General features: G+C 35.5%; 1 protein-coding gene across 27 annotated transcripts in view; it reads right to left on the bottom strand.

The window, feature by feature from the left end:
• Positions 1–16,275, bottom strand: part of ATRNL1 (attractin like 1) — a 519,713-nt gene that overhangs the window by 371,323 nt on the left and 132,115 nt on the right. For all 27 annotated transcript variants that reach the window (XM_083844108.1, XM_083844135.1, XM_083844109.1 and 24 more), the window contains 2 exons: positions 13,184–13,316; positions 11,707–11,888 (listed from right to left, as the gene is read on the bottom strand). In XM_083844108.1, coding sequence (XP_083700234.1) covers positions 11,707–11,888; positions 13,184–13,316 — 315 coding nt within the window. The remainder of the gene's footprint in view (positions 1–11,706; positions 11,889–13,183; positions 13,317–16,275) is intronic.

The raw sequence follows: 16,275 nt of genomic DNA, 5'->3' as shown, positions 1-16,275 counted from the left end.
TAGAGAGACCAGGGCTGTGACAGGTATGTGGTGGTAAGTGAATACCACCTGAATACCACAGAGACAAACAACACAAGCATCTATGCCAGACAAAGGACAGATGTTGTCAGCACCAAAGAAGATGTGTTGTGAATTACATTCCAGCTCATTTAATTTACAGGCCAAAGTAGGCAAAACACCACAATATACCTAAATGTAACCTGCCTTGGTTCAAGATCTGTGTGTCATTTCACAAGTGAATCAGGAGTCACTGCCATCATCTCTCAGATCCTTCACAGCCTTGATCTCACATCCTTCTTTGGCCTCTCAATTTTAATCTTTCAGGGCTCTTAAATTTATACCCGATCAGAGCATTCTTCACCTCTTTCCTCTGCCTCATTAGCAGCAACTGAAAACACGAAGGGTCATTATTGTTTCTTCAGAAATACCACTGTAATTACTTTCAAAAAAAATATATCAGTAGGAATATGATTAGTATTCCTCACCTTCCTAAAAATACATACTGTCCTCTCCCTCTTCTGTCATATTGGTTGGGAGCATGATCAAACAAACCACTGCAGCATCCAACAGACTTACACATGCAAGAACAGACTTAAATAAATGACTAAGAAATGTTCTAATCCATAAGGAGTGATGCACTCTTGGAGACTCTCAAAGAGCATTAAGAACATCCAGAAAAAGCTCCACCTCCTGCTCTCATGTCTCACTTCTCTATTGGCTTCACAACTCCATTGCTACCCCAGGTGACCAACTTTTAAGGTGTCTGAGAGAGCTCCTAGGTTCTAGGTACTAGAAAGAACACGATGCAGGCAGTGAAAGTAGTATTTGGGCATCCAGAAAGTGACAGAAAAGACATCTGTTTTATTTGTTATTGCCTACATTGCTGTAGATGTACATGGTCCACATGCACTAGAAAACCTTAAATATCTATGCATGTCTCTAGACATCCCATTGTAGAATGCACCCAGGCTTATACAGAATATGTCAAGGGCTTACTCAGTAGGCAGGATATACTGCTGTCAAATGGCCCTGAAACAACCCTGAATGCCCACTTTGGGGCTGAGAAATTCTAGCCAAGAGAATGTTCAACATATTGCTGACAATTTTGATTGCACTGCCAAATAATTTGGCCCCAGCACCAGTATAAAGGAAACAGAAATCGTAGTCCATTTATGGTGAAAAGCATGTCAAGCCAAGAATGAAAACTGACAGGGCAGCAGTGACATTTGGAGGGAAATTTTTCTATTTGAGTAGAAGTGTCTCAGAAACCCTTAAATGACGACCAAGTCACAGGGAGGATCAGGAAAGCCAGAACAGCCTTAGAAGATAAAAGCAGCACCCCTGAAATGAAATACTTCAAATAAAAGTAATGATCGGCTTGTCATCGTACAGCTGTCATCATCATTCTTAACACCAGCAGTATCTGGACAACATACAGCCATTGTGTCAGGTATCTCAAATTCCATATGTACCATCTTTGGCTCTTTGCTCGTATAACACATCTAAATACAGACCTGATCACTGATTAAGATGGTATCAAACATACACCGTTGAACCTTGCAGGCTCACTATGTGGCTTTGGGCATATAGTTAGGATGCCAAAAAACAGATTATCCAAAGCATTCTTTAATGTCTGATTAAAATATGGTAAATAGCTGAGAAGTAGGCCACCAAAATGCTCCAAGGACATGCTTAAAGGAAATATTGCATTATGTGACATTAATTCTGTGATGTGGTAGACTACAGTTGAAGACTGCTGGTGATAGCAGAGTTTACATACTGATAACACCAAGGCTTATCAGCAAAAAATGACTGCTGCTGTGCTGCACAAAAGCTAACAGGGAAAAGCAAAAAGTGAATAGAAAATTCAGGAATTTCCATGTGTCACCTGCAGCCATCATCAATGTGCTGTGACAGACTAATTTCTCCTTAAAGAAAGCATATATCTAGTCCTTATCTGTCAAAGGGATGAAAGGTTCAGTCACACTAGTTCAGAGTTCCTGAAGTACTTGAAACAACTGGGGGACTTCAAAAGGTACAGAATGCAAATGCCAATTCAGTTTCTTCTTCCAGACTTAAGAAATAATAAGAATTACACATCCTTAACTTGAACTCTGCGATTATTTCAAGTAATGAAAAATGGATGTAGGGAACCAAATCCTTTACTTTGAATATCTTGCCAAAGATCTTCTAAGAGGAACAGAAGGGAGGGAAAGCAGACTAAATGTTTGCTGTGATACAGCTTGCTGATACAAGGTCATACTTTCCAAGCCTCTCAAAATATATTGTTATAAAACCAGGTTGTTAGGGGGAAAAAAAAAAAGCCACCAGTACAAATCCATTCTTCACTTCAGAAAATGAGTTGCTGACATGAAATCAATTCCAAATGTGTCTTGATTTTCCTCCTAAAGAATACTAGCTTCTTCAGTGGAAAAATCAGATGAGCTTCACTCCACATGTAAGTGGGAAGAAAATTACTCCTCAGAGTTCTGAAGACATTCTTTCTTCCTCAAGGCCTTGAAGCATGTATACTTTCAAGACGTCCAGAAAACACAACCCGGAAACCCACTGCTTGCTGTATTTGTGACTTGGTAAGCTGCTTTGATTCAGAATTGAAGCGGAGCCTGCAACTGAGCAGAATTCATTTCTTTTCTATTTGAAGAAGCAGGAAAAGCTCCAACACATATGTCAACATGTACACACATGAACACATACACATGCAAGACCTCTTCAATAAACTATGACGTGACCTACTTTAGGAAATGGTTCTTATTCAAGACATTTTTGTCCCGCCACACTGGGGTAATCCTTCTGCCCAGCTTCTTACTACAGATGCAGACAATGGGTGAGTGGAAAATACCTCACCTTTTTCTAAACGACTTGACTGTGTCTATCTCACTTTTCAATTACAAAATCTAATGCACGTCACAGTTGCCAATCCACTGTGGACAGAAGTGAATGGAAGCTCCAAAAGCATATCATTTCCCTTTAGAATTTCCCTTAAATACCAAATGCGTGGTCACGGTGTGTTGCACTGGTAAGAATGTCACAACATCATCTGGAGACCTCCACTGTCTGAGCTCAGCAAGACCCATTTCAGCTCTTGCCTCCTAGCAGAATTCATTTAATTTCAACAAAGCTGATATATTTTTCTAGAAGTTGTATTAGAGATTCCTCTTCCTTCATTCTTCAGAGACAGTGAAGGAAGGGAGTGCTTGCTTTCTCCAAATAAGGTGTAAGAATCCCTTAAAGCAAAGTACACTCTGCAGTGCTCTAGCTTTCAAGAAAAGAATGGACAATCTAGTCCAATTTAGGAGTGTATCTGCCTTCAGTCATTTAGAAGCCAAACAAATGGCACTGAAGCTCTGTTTTACTGCTAGTACTGAGACACTTGGTAAAAACCGTGGTCATTCTGCCCTCTCTTCTTTTGATTAACAAAGCACTAGTGGGCATGCAGGATGGAAGTATGTATTGCTGTTCATAAAGATTTCTGTCTCGCAGAGGTAGTGCAAAAGAGATGTCCTTTCAGATGTCATATACACATATGCACAAGCATTCAAAAAAAGACTACTGAATTTTCAGGGATATAGTGGCTACAAAAAGGTCAGGAGGAAATTTTATTGCTCATGTTCTATCGATATTCAGCTCTAGCACTCTTCTCAGAATATGGAACAATGAGACAGGCAATACCTACTACTTTTTTAGCATATAGAACCTAAAATGTTTTCAGTTGAAATTATTTTCTACCCAGTAGAAGTTAATTGTCATGTTTGCTTTAATAATGTATTTTAAAATCAACCAAAAGATAATACCTTAGTAATTCAAAAAAAAAAAAAAAGCATTTAAAATAAATGTTTTACATTTTCATACATTAGCTATCAAAATACTTATCTGAGGTCCTCAATTCCTTAATACTTGACCCTTATTGCTTGCTACTACTGCTATTAATAAGTAATGGAAAAGCTGTTTTGCACAGGCAACAAACAGCCTAACCATTTGCTCTGACTCATAACCTTAATTTTGAGATTCACAGATGTATCCAAGGAATGATCTTCCATTTATGTCTGTAAAATTTTTAGTTTTAAAAGACCATTACTTCCTTAAGCAATGATTTGTCAGTACTTTGGACATCAGCATTAAAGTTTTTTGTTCTCTTGTTGGAAAATCATAAAGAGCTAAAACTGCATTTCATCTACATCATGATACATCCACAAAAAAAATCACCAAAACAAATAGTTTTGTGACTATATAAAACAGATAGTTACTCTTTATAGGTTTTCAAAAATTATTCCAATTACATTGGAGATTTTTTATGTGGAATGAAGAAGTTCATTTAAAAAAAGAGTACTTAGCAATGCTTCATTGTAGAATTAATACAATAAATAAAAATCAGGTTCCAGAATATATCTATGAAAACCCTGGTTATACATTACAAACAATTCATATTAAAACCACCTCAGCAACAACCAAGCTTTCCCACATGGCATTACAGCATTCTATGTTAGTTCTCAGAGAAGATATAAAGGAAGAAAGGAGTGGATGAAAAATATCAAGAAATTATCAGTGTATAATTTAGTAAAAAAAATTACAGTGAAACAAAGGCAATGCAATATACGGAAGATGATCAACTCTGACTTGGAAAAGCTTGTAATAGGTCTTACTAACCTTGCACTGGGGTATGCAATCAAATATATCTCAAGTACTTGAAAGTTTTATTCCATAGCTTTATCCCACTACATAATCTAAAACTTCAAACCATTCTCTAGAAACTATTCTCCCTTCATCTATTTCTTTCTAGGGCAGCTTTTAAAACTTAGAACCAGTCTTAACAAACCATACAATTAGGCTTGAAATACTAGTCAAGAATTATCTATTTTATAGAACTTTATATGCTTTTATATCTTTTACATCATTGGTAAGAACCTTCCAAAACACCTTTTAAGTGAGAGATCAATCTTTGCTCTAAGTTGGAAAAGATTTAGGAATTACTAAACTCAGTGGAAAATTTTTTTTCACTTTATTTTCATCCAACAGGAGCAAAATTGCAATCATACAATACATACCTATAGGATGTCTCGCGTCACCTTGTACTAAAGTCCTATTTAGTTGAATATCAGTCAAGTTTTTAGCCATCATGGGAATTTATTAAGTACTGATCACCACTAACTTCAAAAATGTGCTTTTTTCTTTTTCTTACCCATTGCATTTTAATTTTCTTCTACAGTAGTAATTATGGAACTACATTAGAAAGGAAAATCATGTAACACTAACTACAGAGATGATGCTTCATGTTAATTCTACTGTTTACTCAAAATTAAAGTCAGACTAAGTTGGTTTGAGATCTACTGTGAATACGATCATTTATAATCACGACATTTCAGGCATTACTGCTGCCTCAGCACAAACTGAATGAGGGTTGAATAATCTGTAAACGACTGAAGTTAGCAAATCTACCTTTACTGAATAGCCAACTACTACTGAGGCTTATAATTCTCCTCTGTTTCATAATCATGGAAATTGCTGAGGAACAATACATTTCTTACCATATATATATATATATGTATCTCCAAGTTTATCCATACCTTTATTTAAGGTTCTTTCATTTTGGATATTAAGTTGTCCTGTAAGTGCTCAGTACGCTTCTGACTTATTTTCCAATGTGTGTGTCATTAGACCTTATTACAAAACTTAAAGTTTTCAAGAAACACTTAAACTCCCTGATCCCTAGGAAAATCATTGCCCTGAAATAAAAACATGTAACTAAACCTTGAAAATACTGTTGTTCCTTAGTGCTCACATTTCCACACATTTTGAGAAGGGCTTGAAGTTTTTTCTTCTTTTCTGCATCATTCTCAATGAAAAACTGCTTATTGAGAATAAGAGCTATATGAAGAGAAACCATCCATTTCAGTTACTACCTCATTGACGTGTTTCTATTATTTGAGTATGTGTTGATTCTAACCATGCTAGATACCTGCACATTTGTTTTTTTGTAAATATTTACCCGGTGAATGAGACATTAAAGAAGAGAAAGGTACAAATGATTAAATCTATTTATAATTAGTAGTAGGAGTCAGGTATTAGGCCATAAGAACATTTAATTCTCCCACTCTTATCATATTTTGTTGTTGAGAAGATGGTTAAAAAAAATAAATCTGACAAACTGAAAAAAGCCTACAACTTTCTGAATTTCAATCTACAGAGAAGATTAAAGCTAGTATTCAAAGAGAAATCCTTGAGTTTTCCTCTTTATAGGGGTAATTTTTTTTTTTTTTTTGGAAATTCAAGTTCTATTTTCAGGCATCCAAAGCGAGTTGTGCTCCCCATTTCATGAAAGCAGCAAGCCAGTTCATCCAGAATGAGCTAATGGACAGTCAGTGTAACAACTCCAATACAGAAGTAAAGTGCTGGGAGAATTTATTACACCTCCACAAACCCAATAGTAAAGTGGAACTGCTAAGAACTGTAGTAAAGTCCTCCTATTTCAGAAGGAGGAAAAAAAAAAAGTAGATGTCAGCTTCACTACAAGCAAACCTTCAATAAAACCATAAAAACATGCAGCCCTCTGAGAATACTTTGAGCTAACAAAGAATAAGGCTACCACGCAAAGCTCACTAATTAGCTCCAACCTACACTGAAGTCTGATTTATAAAGGACGCCTAGCCCTGTAAACAGCAAACTAAAGGAAAAGTTGCAAACAGCTTATATAATGTTATGCTTTGTTTAAACCTGTTCTCATTTTTGTTTATGCTTACTACAACAAAACCAAACGCTCTCAGAATTTATTGCACTATAGCAAGAACTGTTTTTATTTGGATTTATATTCCACAGTTGTAGGCAAACTCCCAAGGGAACTAATTGCACTTTTAAATGAGTAGACTCATTTAAAACATATATATTTGGATATTAGAAGGAACAATTAATTAATCTTAAACTGCTGTTCTTATCTACTTTACACAAAAACTCAAATCTTCCCTTTCATAAAATTTTGCTTAGTAGGTCAATAAAGTACCATAAAAGAAAAATATCAAGCATTATTTTGTTTTAGTACAGGAATCTTCAGTCTGTCTATTGTGTTTACTTTGATATTCTCTCAATGAATTCCATTTATTTCCAATGAAAACAATTCAGATTAGACATTCAATTGTTGGTCATTGTTTTAGAATATAATTCCAAACTCAACAGTGTTTTGACTTCACACTACAAAGGTCGTCATATTGTTGCTTTCTTTAGTATCGAATTAACTTTATCCTTATTCTTTAAAAGGAAGCAATTATTGATTCCCAATTTAGTACTAGAATTAAGAGAAAATATTGATACACAATAAGATCTTGACAGGAGGTAGAGCCAATGGCAACCTCCTCCCTCTGAATCCTTCTAAACATCAGTGTTTTATATTATTCTAAATCTAAGGGAGAAATGTTACTAAATTTGTCCCGCAACGCAAACTTTTTATTAGAAAACAGTCTACAAAGCCCCATGCTGTTTCTATGAAAAATAAAGAATTTTTAAGTCCTTCCAGGCTGTAGTATTTATTAATAATATTTTAACAGTTTTTAAAATACACAGAAGCTGCCAAAGTTTTTCTTCTTTTCTCGATACAAGAATATCAAATAAAGTAAAGATAAAAATAGGTCCATATTCTTACTTCCAAATGTCACTCTGACTCATTCACTAATCCTGAAAGCTTTTGTTCCACACAGGAGAAAGATTTTAAAGCCTCTGATATTAACCTTACTAGTCAAACTCCACCATAGATACTTCAGATTAAGGTATGGTGCTCACCTCACAGCTGCTCTGACTACATTTGTGAACTCCACACCACCATCTGTTACAGAAACAAGCCATCTAAAATGAAATCTTACACCTTAAATCATCATGATTGCAGTTTGAGAGGAAAAGGCAGACAAAAGAAAATCAAGCAAAATTTCAGAGAGCTCTGTCAAACCTGATAACACATTTAGGCTGTCTTGCACAGAATAAATCCAACTGGACAGATACAGCTGAAAGTATACATATTTTTCCTTTAAATGTAACTGAAAAACAGCATAAATCATGGTAGCATTTCATTAAAGATCCTGATAACTAAACGATTGCTTAACCCAAGACATACCTCTGAAGTGAATATATTTGTCTACAATTGCATAAACTGTATGTGAGGTATCTTGAAATTTATATCACCACATTGGCTCAGGACATACTTAAATAAAGATACACGCAGCAGGATGTCACCTTGCAGAAGTTCTAAGCTCTGAAACATTAAAAAAAAAAACTAGCTTCCAAAAGCACTAAAAAAAAAAAACTACATCTCAAGGCATTAGCTCAGTCAGGTAATATCAATCATATCAATAGTTTAGCACACTGTTAGATTTGAGGGCCTGCTATGCAGTATTTTAGTAGGAATCTTGGGGGGAGAGGGGGAGGAAGAATGACATGACAAGTAGCTAGACAAATCACTGCCATTTGTGATTTTGTCATTTTGATTTCAATTACATTTTTAACATTATGTAACATCCAAGAGTGGACAGAGAGAATGCGTTTCAAGGTTGCGGTATGTACAATGTCAGGAGAGATCTTCTGGCACAAAAGAATTACTTCTCTCTCTCCTTTATTAGCAAGTAACAAAAAATACCTGTGTTTCTAGGAAAAATAAAATGCTCTGTCCAGGTCCTACATTTATTGAAGGAAGCTTAAGTATATCTTTATATATCATAGTATATCATATGTATATATCATAGTATATCATCAGTTGTGTCTCCTTCTCAAAATGGAATACTGAAAAAGATAATATAGAATATTTTGATTCATAGCATGTCTAAACTCTTGCATTCAGATTTAATATAATACAGAGGCAATCTTTGACTGCCATTTCCTCTGTAGGTTTCTCAATTCATTTGCAATGTAACAGTTTTTCAAATCACAGACTAGCTTGATGTAAGTTGTATTATTATTCATAATTACCTTTAATATTCCCCTGATTGTAAAATACTAAGCTACTTTAAAAATAGTCTTGCTATGCAATCAAGGAAACGTTTTATGTTCTAGAAACCAAAACATATATTTTTAAAAACGTCCTTTGCTAATATGAACTGATTTGTTTGCATTGCATCTTATGCTAAGACATCCTGTCCATTTGATAACTTTAGGATATACATGGAGCTAGTTTAGATGCATGTATCAATGATGTAGGTGGGTTTAAATAACACAGCGATCAGCATCTGAACATTTAATTACTAAAAAAAAAATCTGCACCTGATCACCCATGGGCAGATAATTAATCTTCAACTTCCCCTCTGTTCAACAATTAAGAGATTGATATGGATCATATTCCTCACAAATATCCTGATAACAGATTCCTGTATTTGCCAAAGGCATGTACACATTTTTAACCACCTTCTTCCCCCACTGTTATCATAGAAAGATAATTAGCTCTTTATTCATTCCGTTGCTGCTGTGCAGGGCATTCCCACATGCTACATGTACTAGCACAGCTCATCAGTGCCCCTCTGATCCCATATACCAGACACATACAGAGCTAGAGGTTTCAGAGCCGGGAGCTATATACCTTTAGTACCTTCCTGTCCTCAGCTGTTTGCAGCCCGTGTCAAATGAAAGGGCAAGGAAACATGCACCCTTCACGTGACATGACATTATCAGGGGCTTTGATGTTTTCACTGATACTGTGGCTGTGTCCATGATTGCACTCTTTTATACTGTCTGAACTGTATACTATGTCTAAACTATGAACTGTCTTTTCATAGGCTGCTCCTGACTGCATTTCCAGAACAACAGTGTGTGAACAGGTGCTGTAATCTGAACATCTGAAGGTGTCAAGCCTGAAAAGTCAAAATAAACCAGAATCTTGAATTATCAGAGCAATTGCCTAAACAGCTGATGTAGTTGATCACTGACACTGCAGACTCCCAGAACAACGAAACAGTTAATGAAAAAGCTGCTATATTCCAAGCTACCTGTAAGCAAACAGATGAGGACAGTCCCCCCAGCATTCCTCAACAGAGCACGTTACAGCATTGTAATCCCAAGGCAACTAAGGCCCAGACAGGGAAAACAGATGTATTTTGTCTTGTATTGATTTAAGCAGTTCGAATGGGGGAAAACGCCCCTATGAGGTACCATGAATTTCTACATAAGGGATAAGATCTATTAATTACAGAAGTTGATATCATTCAAAGCAATTTATTTGGTGTTCATCATCCACCAAAAATATTTGCTTTATCCACAGGCTTTCAGCTAATGTACATCTACTTTTAACAGAAATGAAATGGAGCTACTTTATACATATATACTGACATAGATGCACACAAGATGTATGCACGTATGTATGTGTACATATGCGCACATGCATACACACATATACTATGTATATGTACATACATGCCTGTAGATGTACATTCGGTAGAACAGTGAATAATGTTAAATAAACAAAGAAAGCCATACTGGAGCTGGGAGAACATTTAAATTAAAAAAAAACTGTCTGGGACTCCCACAGGCTTTAAGAAGTTTTATTCAAACCCCATTCCACTCCTATCTTCTCATTAGACATCGCAGTCAGAAGTAGCATCCCACTGTCAGTCACTTCAGAGGTAGCAGACATAAAACAATTCTGCCTTGAATATAGAATAGTCAGAGAATCACAGGGTAGTTTGGGTTGGAAAAGACCTTATAGATTGTCTAATTCCAATTCCCCTGCCATGGGCAGAGACGATGCATGGAAGCTGCATGGAAGCAGCACCAAAAGCCTTAAGTTCTCTGTGGGGCCAAAGAAAATGCCCTTCACAGCATGCTGCATGCTCCCACAGAGCACTTCTTGGCCATAGACTGCCATCATTGCAAACTGCCATCATTGCAATGTGATGAGATTTAAAAACACGAAACACATTTAGATTATTGGAAGAAACTTTGCTGTGCCTGCTGTGTTGTTTGTTTGTTTTTAATACCTTTCCTAGATGTGGTAGGGAGAAACATCTGTTTCAATGGCAATAAAACATGAAGTTACAATTTCCTGAAGACAGGGCTCACCACTAGCTTCCAGAGATTTTTCATCTGCAACTTTAATAATGATCTTTTCAGGCAGGTGAGTTTATCCTACTTCTCTTTTTTAAAATTTAGTACTATAATAGTAACGTCCACATATGAGTACAACTTAAAAGAAGGAAATGCATTTCATATACAGTAAGAATAACTGCAGGGGCAATTAAAAGCAATAGTTTCTTGTAGGGGCTGACGGAATCCTCACATAGCTACAACTTCAAAGAGTGTTCTGCATGAAAACAAAGTTTTACAGTTTTACTTATACTGATATGAAAGCCAGGATTTTTTTCTGTGTTACAGTGAAAATTATTTTGTCTTGTTTTGATTGCTGCTGTCACAATGTGTTGAAAAGGGCTAGGATTTCCCAAATCACTGCTCCAGCCATTCTCTCAAGTCATCTCTTGAAAGCCATTTTTACACAGCAACCTGAAACCGTTAAACCAAGTAAGGATAAACATTTGTGAACTGCTGTGCCATTAGGCTTAAACATGAGTTTACTTTAATATCCTACACATCACTGATATCAGTCTTCAGCAATCTTCAAGCCCTTATGATGGCACACACTTTCCTCTGTCTCCGTGGACAAATCCTTAAAACAGATTCCTCAGAGCAAATTTAATTCACACGAACATCAATTACAGTTACTCAAGTTACCTGAAGCGTATACTTCTGTATCTCATCCAGAACAAATTCCACTTCTTTTGAGGTTGTCAATGAGGCAAGATTCCCACTTAAATTGTAGCAATACAGTTTGGCATTGTCATAGCTTTCACGACTAGAATTTATGCGGAGGCAGGCATCTCCAATATGACTCCATCCTTCCCCACACAGATGAGCTGGTTTAAAAAGTATATGGTTAAAACTGATTTGAAAAAACTTTATGAAAATCTAAGAAAGTATGAATTCTATCTTGTTGAAATAGCAGTTCAAAATATAACCCAATACTCAGTTTCCATTTTCAAGTCACACAGAAAAAAAAGAAAATCTAAAACAGAGTAATACAATATTTAATGTTTTAATTACAGCAATAGTGTAGTTTTATGAAAATAAACTTTTAAGAATGTATTGAAATATTTATAATGTATATACTAACTTTCAGCATAATATTATTATGCTATTCCTCTGTATTCAGATTTGAACACAACTACACATTAAAAACTACATTATGTTTATAATTAATAGCACTGCAACAATCAGTTTACTTTTTTTAATCTAAATTTGAAAAATCTGAAAACAATTATCCTAGAATTGAGCGATCAAAAATGTAACTTATCTTGCTTTATCCTAAACATAAACGCAGTCAGAATAATAGGAAATTCGGATAACAACTTAGGAAGTATTTCCTCTTCAACATATTTCAGAATTACTCAAATGCACAGAACTACCAAAATATGAGTAAATAATTCAGAACAACTTTTATAGTTAATCTTCATACAGAGCTCACAAATGCAGTTTAAAACTGCATATAATAAATTGATCAAAGTTAGTTAAAGAGTAATTTCTGAGAAAAAATGGTGTTCATTAACTTCAGCTGGACATAAAGATCAAATGGAAAGGTTTCGGTATCTATCTGCATATATGTAGTTATGAATATGAATTACCGAATAAATATTATTCAGAATGTTAACATTCACCTTGTGAGAATATCTTATATTACCATTTTAATATTCACTGCTTCCAACATTACCAACATTAGACAATCAAGAAACTAGATCTTAGGCCATACCTGCACAGCAAAATTGAAGTATAATTTATATGGTAGAGCTCCAGCCAGCAGAAACAACAGTGCCAGTGGATATGTAACAGTACAGGACTCAGTATGGCATTTCAGCTCTGCACTCAGCCATCCCCACAGGCTAGAGCTTGTCTCAAGCTTATGCAGAGGTACCTGCCATTATTCATTCACTAGCATTATTTCTCCTAACAAGATTAAAGGTAGCAGAGATATACCAATCAGTACGATGCAATTACACATGTTCACCTTGTACAGGTGCACTCAGGAGGGGAGAAACAGTATGAGTTAAACAAATCTAGCCCTACCCATTGACGAAATACCCTTTGGAAGTAACGGAGAAGATTTACCCAGTTTCGACCACTATGAAAAGCAGCATCCCTGCTCCCCAGCCCTTACCAGGTAAGGCCTGGCACTCCTGCTGCCGCTGATCCCACTGGCAGTTCAGGTGTAGCGAGCAGCTTTTGCAGCTAGTCAGTTTATTGCAGATCTGTTCATTTCTCACGTGACATTTGGTGTAGTTTTTAACTGACTACAAAAACGAAACAGACACAACAACATATTATATGTCAAACTGTCAACAAACCAAAAGTCAAAACTGAAATACACAGCAGGTGGATTCCTCCCAGAAAATCACAGCCATCTAAAGGCTAGGTCTAATTTCAGCCCTTTGCTGAGGTTCACTTGTCAGTTGGTGGAGAGCAAGAAAGACATCTCTAGAGCACAAATCACCCCAGCTGTCCTACATAACTGACTGCATGGGTCAAACAGCACTTTGAAAATGCCACTTCTCTGTATAGAGAACAAGAAGAGCTTAAATACCTCAAATAAAACTCAGTTTCTTAGATAGTTCAGGGATACTTTCTCACTAAATTATTTCATGCTCAAGTTATTTGCAGGTTAAGCAAGCAAAACAATCAGAGAGATTGTAAAAAATGGAGCAAGATGCACATGTAAAATAACTGCACCTCAGTGACTGAAGACAGAACATACTCTACATTATCTTATCAAGCAAAACAAATTAAAATAGGAGCTACAGGTGATCACAGGAAACAATTTCAGGATTTGTCAAAAACTTATTTTACAGTTTGAATTGCAAATCTGTATGTAGCATAGCTAGTAAATAAAATTTACAGGATGTACAGGAAACCATTTTGCCAAGCGGTGTAATTCATCAGAATTTGCGTATTTGCATAATTCATCAGAAACAAAGAACCATTATGTTGGAATAGCTTATTTTGGTAAAAGTCACAGCTAAACAACCCATCAAACAACCCAACTAAAGTAACATCAAAATGTATTCTAAAGACTTCAGAACAAGCTCAGGCTTTCAGGTACCCAGAGGTTTTACGTAAATTCACTCGTCTGTCAAATGTCAATTCACACTTATAAGAAGTTACATATATATCTTATGCAGTAGGAATACATTTTGACAATTTAATTACAATTTTTTTTTTTCAGATTTCAGTTAACTAGATGTGTCCCTCCCTTGTGATAAATCCAAACAACAGCAAAAGAATACTTTAAAAGTATTTTTTGTCCTTAACAGCAAGAGATTCATTCATGCTTATTATCAAAAATGTATTGTGCTTGGATGGCATATATATGGTTCACATTACAATTTTCTTTGCTTTCTTTTCTAATAGTCTGAAAAAAAGATAAAGGGGCAATAAGAGAGTAAGTTATACACCTCCTGGTATTGGAATGATGACAATAGGGCAACAACCTACCACAGCCAGGAGTAAAAATAAATAAAATAAAAACGTTAAAAGGTGGGCTTTTCTTGGCTTTGTTTTTAATTCCTAAAATAAAACAACTGGTAACACAAATTTTCAATCTTACAGAGGATCAGCTTCATTACTGAAGAAGAACACTGCTGTGCAAGGACTTGTTTGGTGCCTTTATTGGATGAGATGCCCACCAGTGAACATTTTTCTGATCTATAAGAAAGGCTACTGTGAAGCAAAGAGAAGAAATAGAGAAAATGTTCTAGGAGCAGGCATCTGCACCACATTAAGAAAACAAAGCCAAAGGTAATTCTGCAAAGTAACAGAGGGTCTATCTAGATCCATAAATGCATACAGACAGTAAGGCACACAAAACCTCTGGTACAAACCCACATGTAGTTTCACTCAGTCAGTGATGCATATTCACAAAACTGCCTGAGCGATGCTTTAAAATGAACTTCAAAGCACAAGTAAGCACCTTCTGCTCATTTACAATTCCTCAACTAACATTCACTTTTAATACATCATGGCATTGTCAAAATCCTTGAGCATTCAGATTACTTTTGAAATATATATATTCTTTAGTAACATTATATATAAACAGATTACAATTTTCCAGCTAAACCAAGATATCTGTTCTATTACTTTCTAATCATGAAGCTTGTTGCGTGCTGGTTATTTAATGTTTAAAATAAAATTCAAAGTACTAGTGACTACTCTGTAATAATGTTCTCTGTTGTATTCCCTTATTCCCAGCACTTATTTCCCTTAAATCCAATTTAAACATTGCTTGTCTGAAAATCTCATTAGTTCAATGTAGATGTGAATCCAATAGGTAATTCATATTAACACAATATTAAGGCCATAACTTAAGCTACCAAAACCAATGAAATTCAGAAATATGACAGCCCATCTGTTACTGAAGTTCTATATTGCTGTAGGATATTTATAATGTTTACACTCCAAAGTATTGGGAAATTTTTATATGTAAGTTTCCCATTTACATCTGATTTACTTAGATTTTTCAGCACTGATCTTGATATGGTTGTATATAGACAGACTTTGAACTGCTCTGATTTTGTGCATATCCACTTAGGTAGATATTTCTGCATATCTACTAAGGTAGTTTACCTTAGAATTTCAGAAATTACTATTAAATGATGTAGCTCTCTTTTCTCCTCCTGGATTTTTCAGGATAACAATATAATCTTGTGTAGTTTGCCTAGCCTAATTATAAATTACCAAATAGATTTGCTACTACTTCTCTGAATCTACTGCCATATTTTAGTACTGGGTGCTCCTGTCTTAAATTTACCTTTTTTCCTCTATTCATAATTTCTTCTACCACTTCATACAATATTACCCCCTTGGCTGTTCTTTAAATTCCTCACATGTAGGTAGATCGCTGTGATTATTATTATTATTTTTGGTACTAGTGTAGCTTCTAAGAACTCCCACCTTGAAAGAGGATGTCATCCTTCTGGAAGCTGTGCAAACATTGCAAAAAGGAAATGATTCTTGCCTTGAAGTTTTTGTGTAAAAACAGTTAACAATGCAGGATTACACTTCTCTTTGAAGCATCCTATACTACCCTCCATCCCTCAACAAGATGCTCTTTATCATCTCTTCTATGGGTTCCAAAACATTTATTTTACATTGCCACACTCAGATACAAAATACTTTGAAATAACATAACAATTTGGTCTGTATTTAGGCTACTTACATCTACTGAGGTTTCATTATATTGAATATGTGGAGAATGAC

This window comes from Anser anser (assembly GCF_964211835.1).
Source record: "Anser anser genome assembly, chromosome: 7".
NCBI lineage: Eukaryota > Metazoa > Chordata > Aves > Anseriformes > Anatidae > Anser > Anser anser.
Note: the sequence above shows the minus strand (reverse complement) of the source record. Positions and strands in the feature narration are given on the sequence as shown.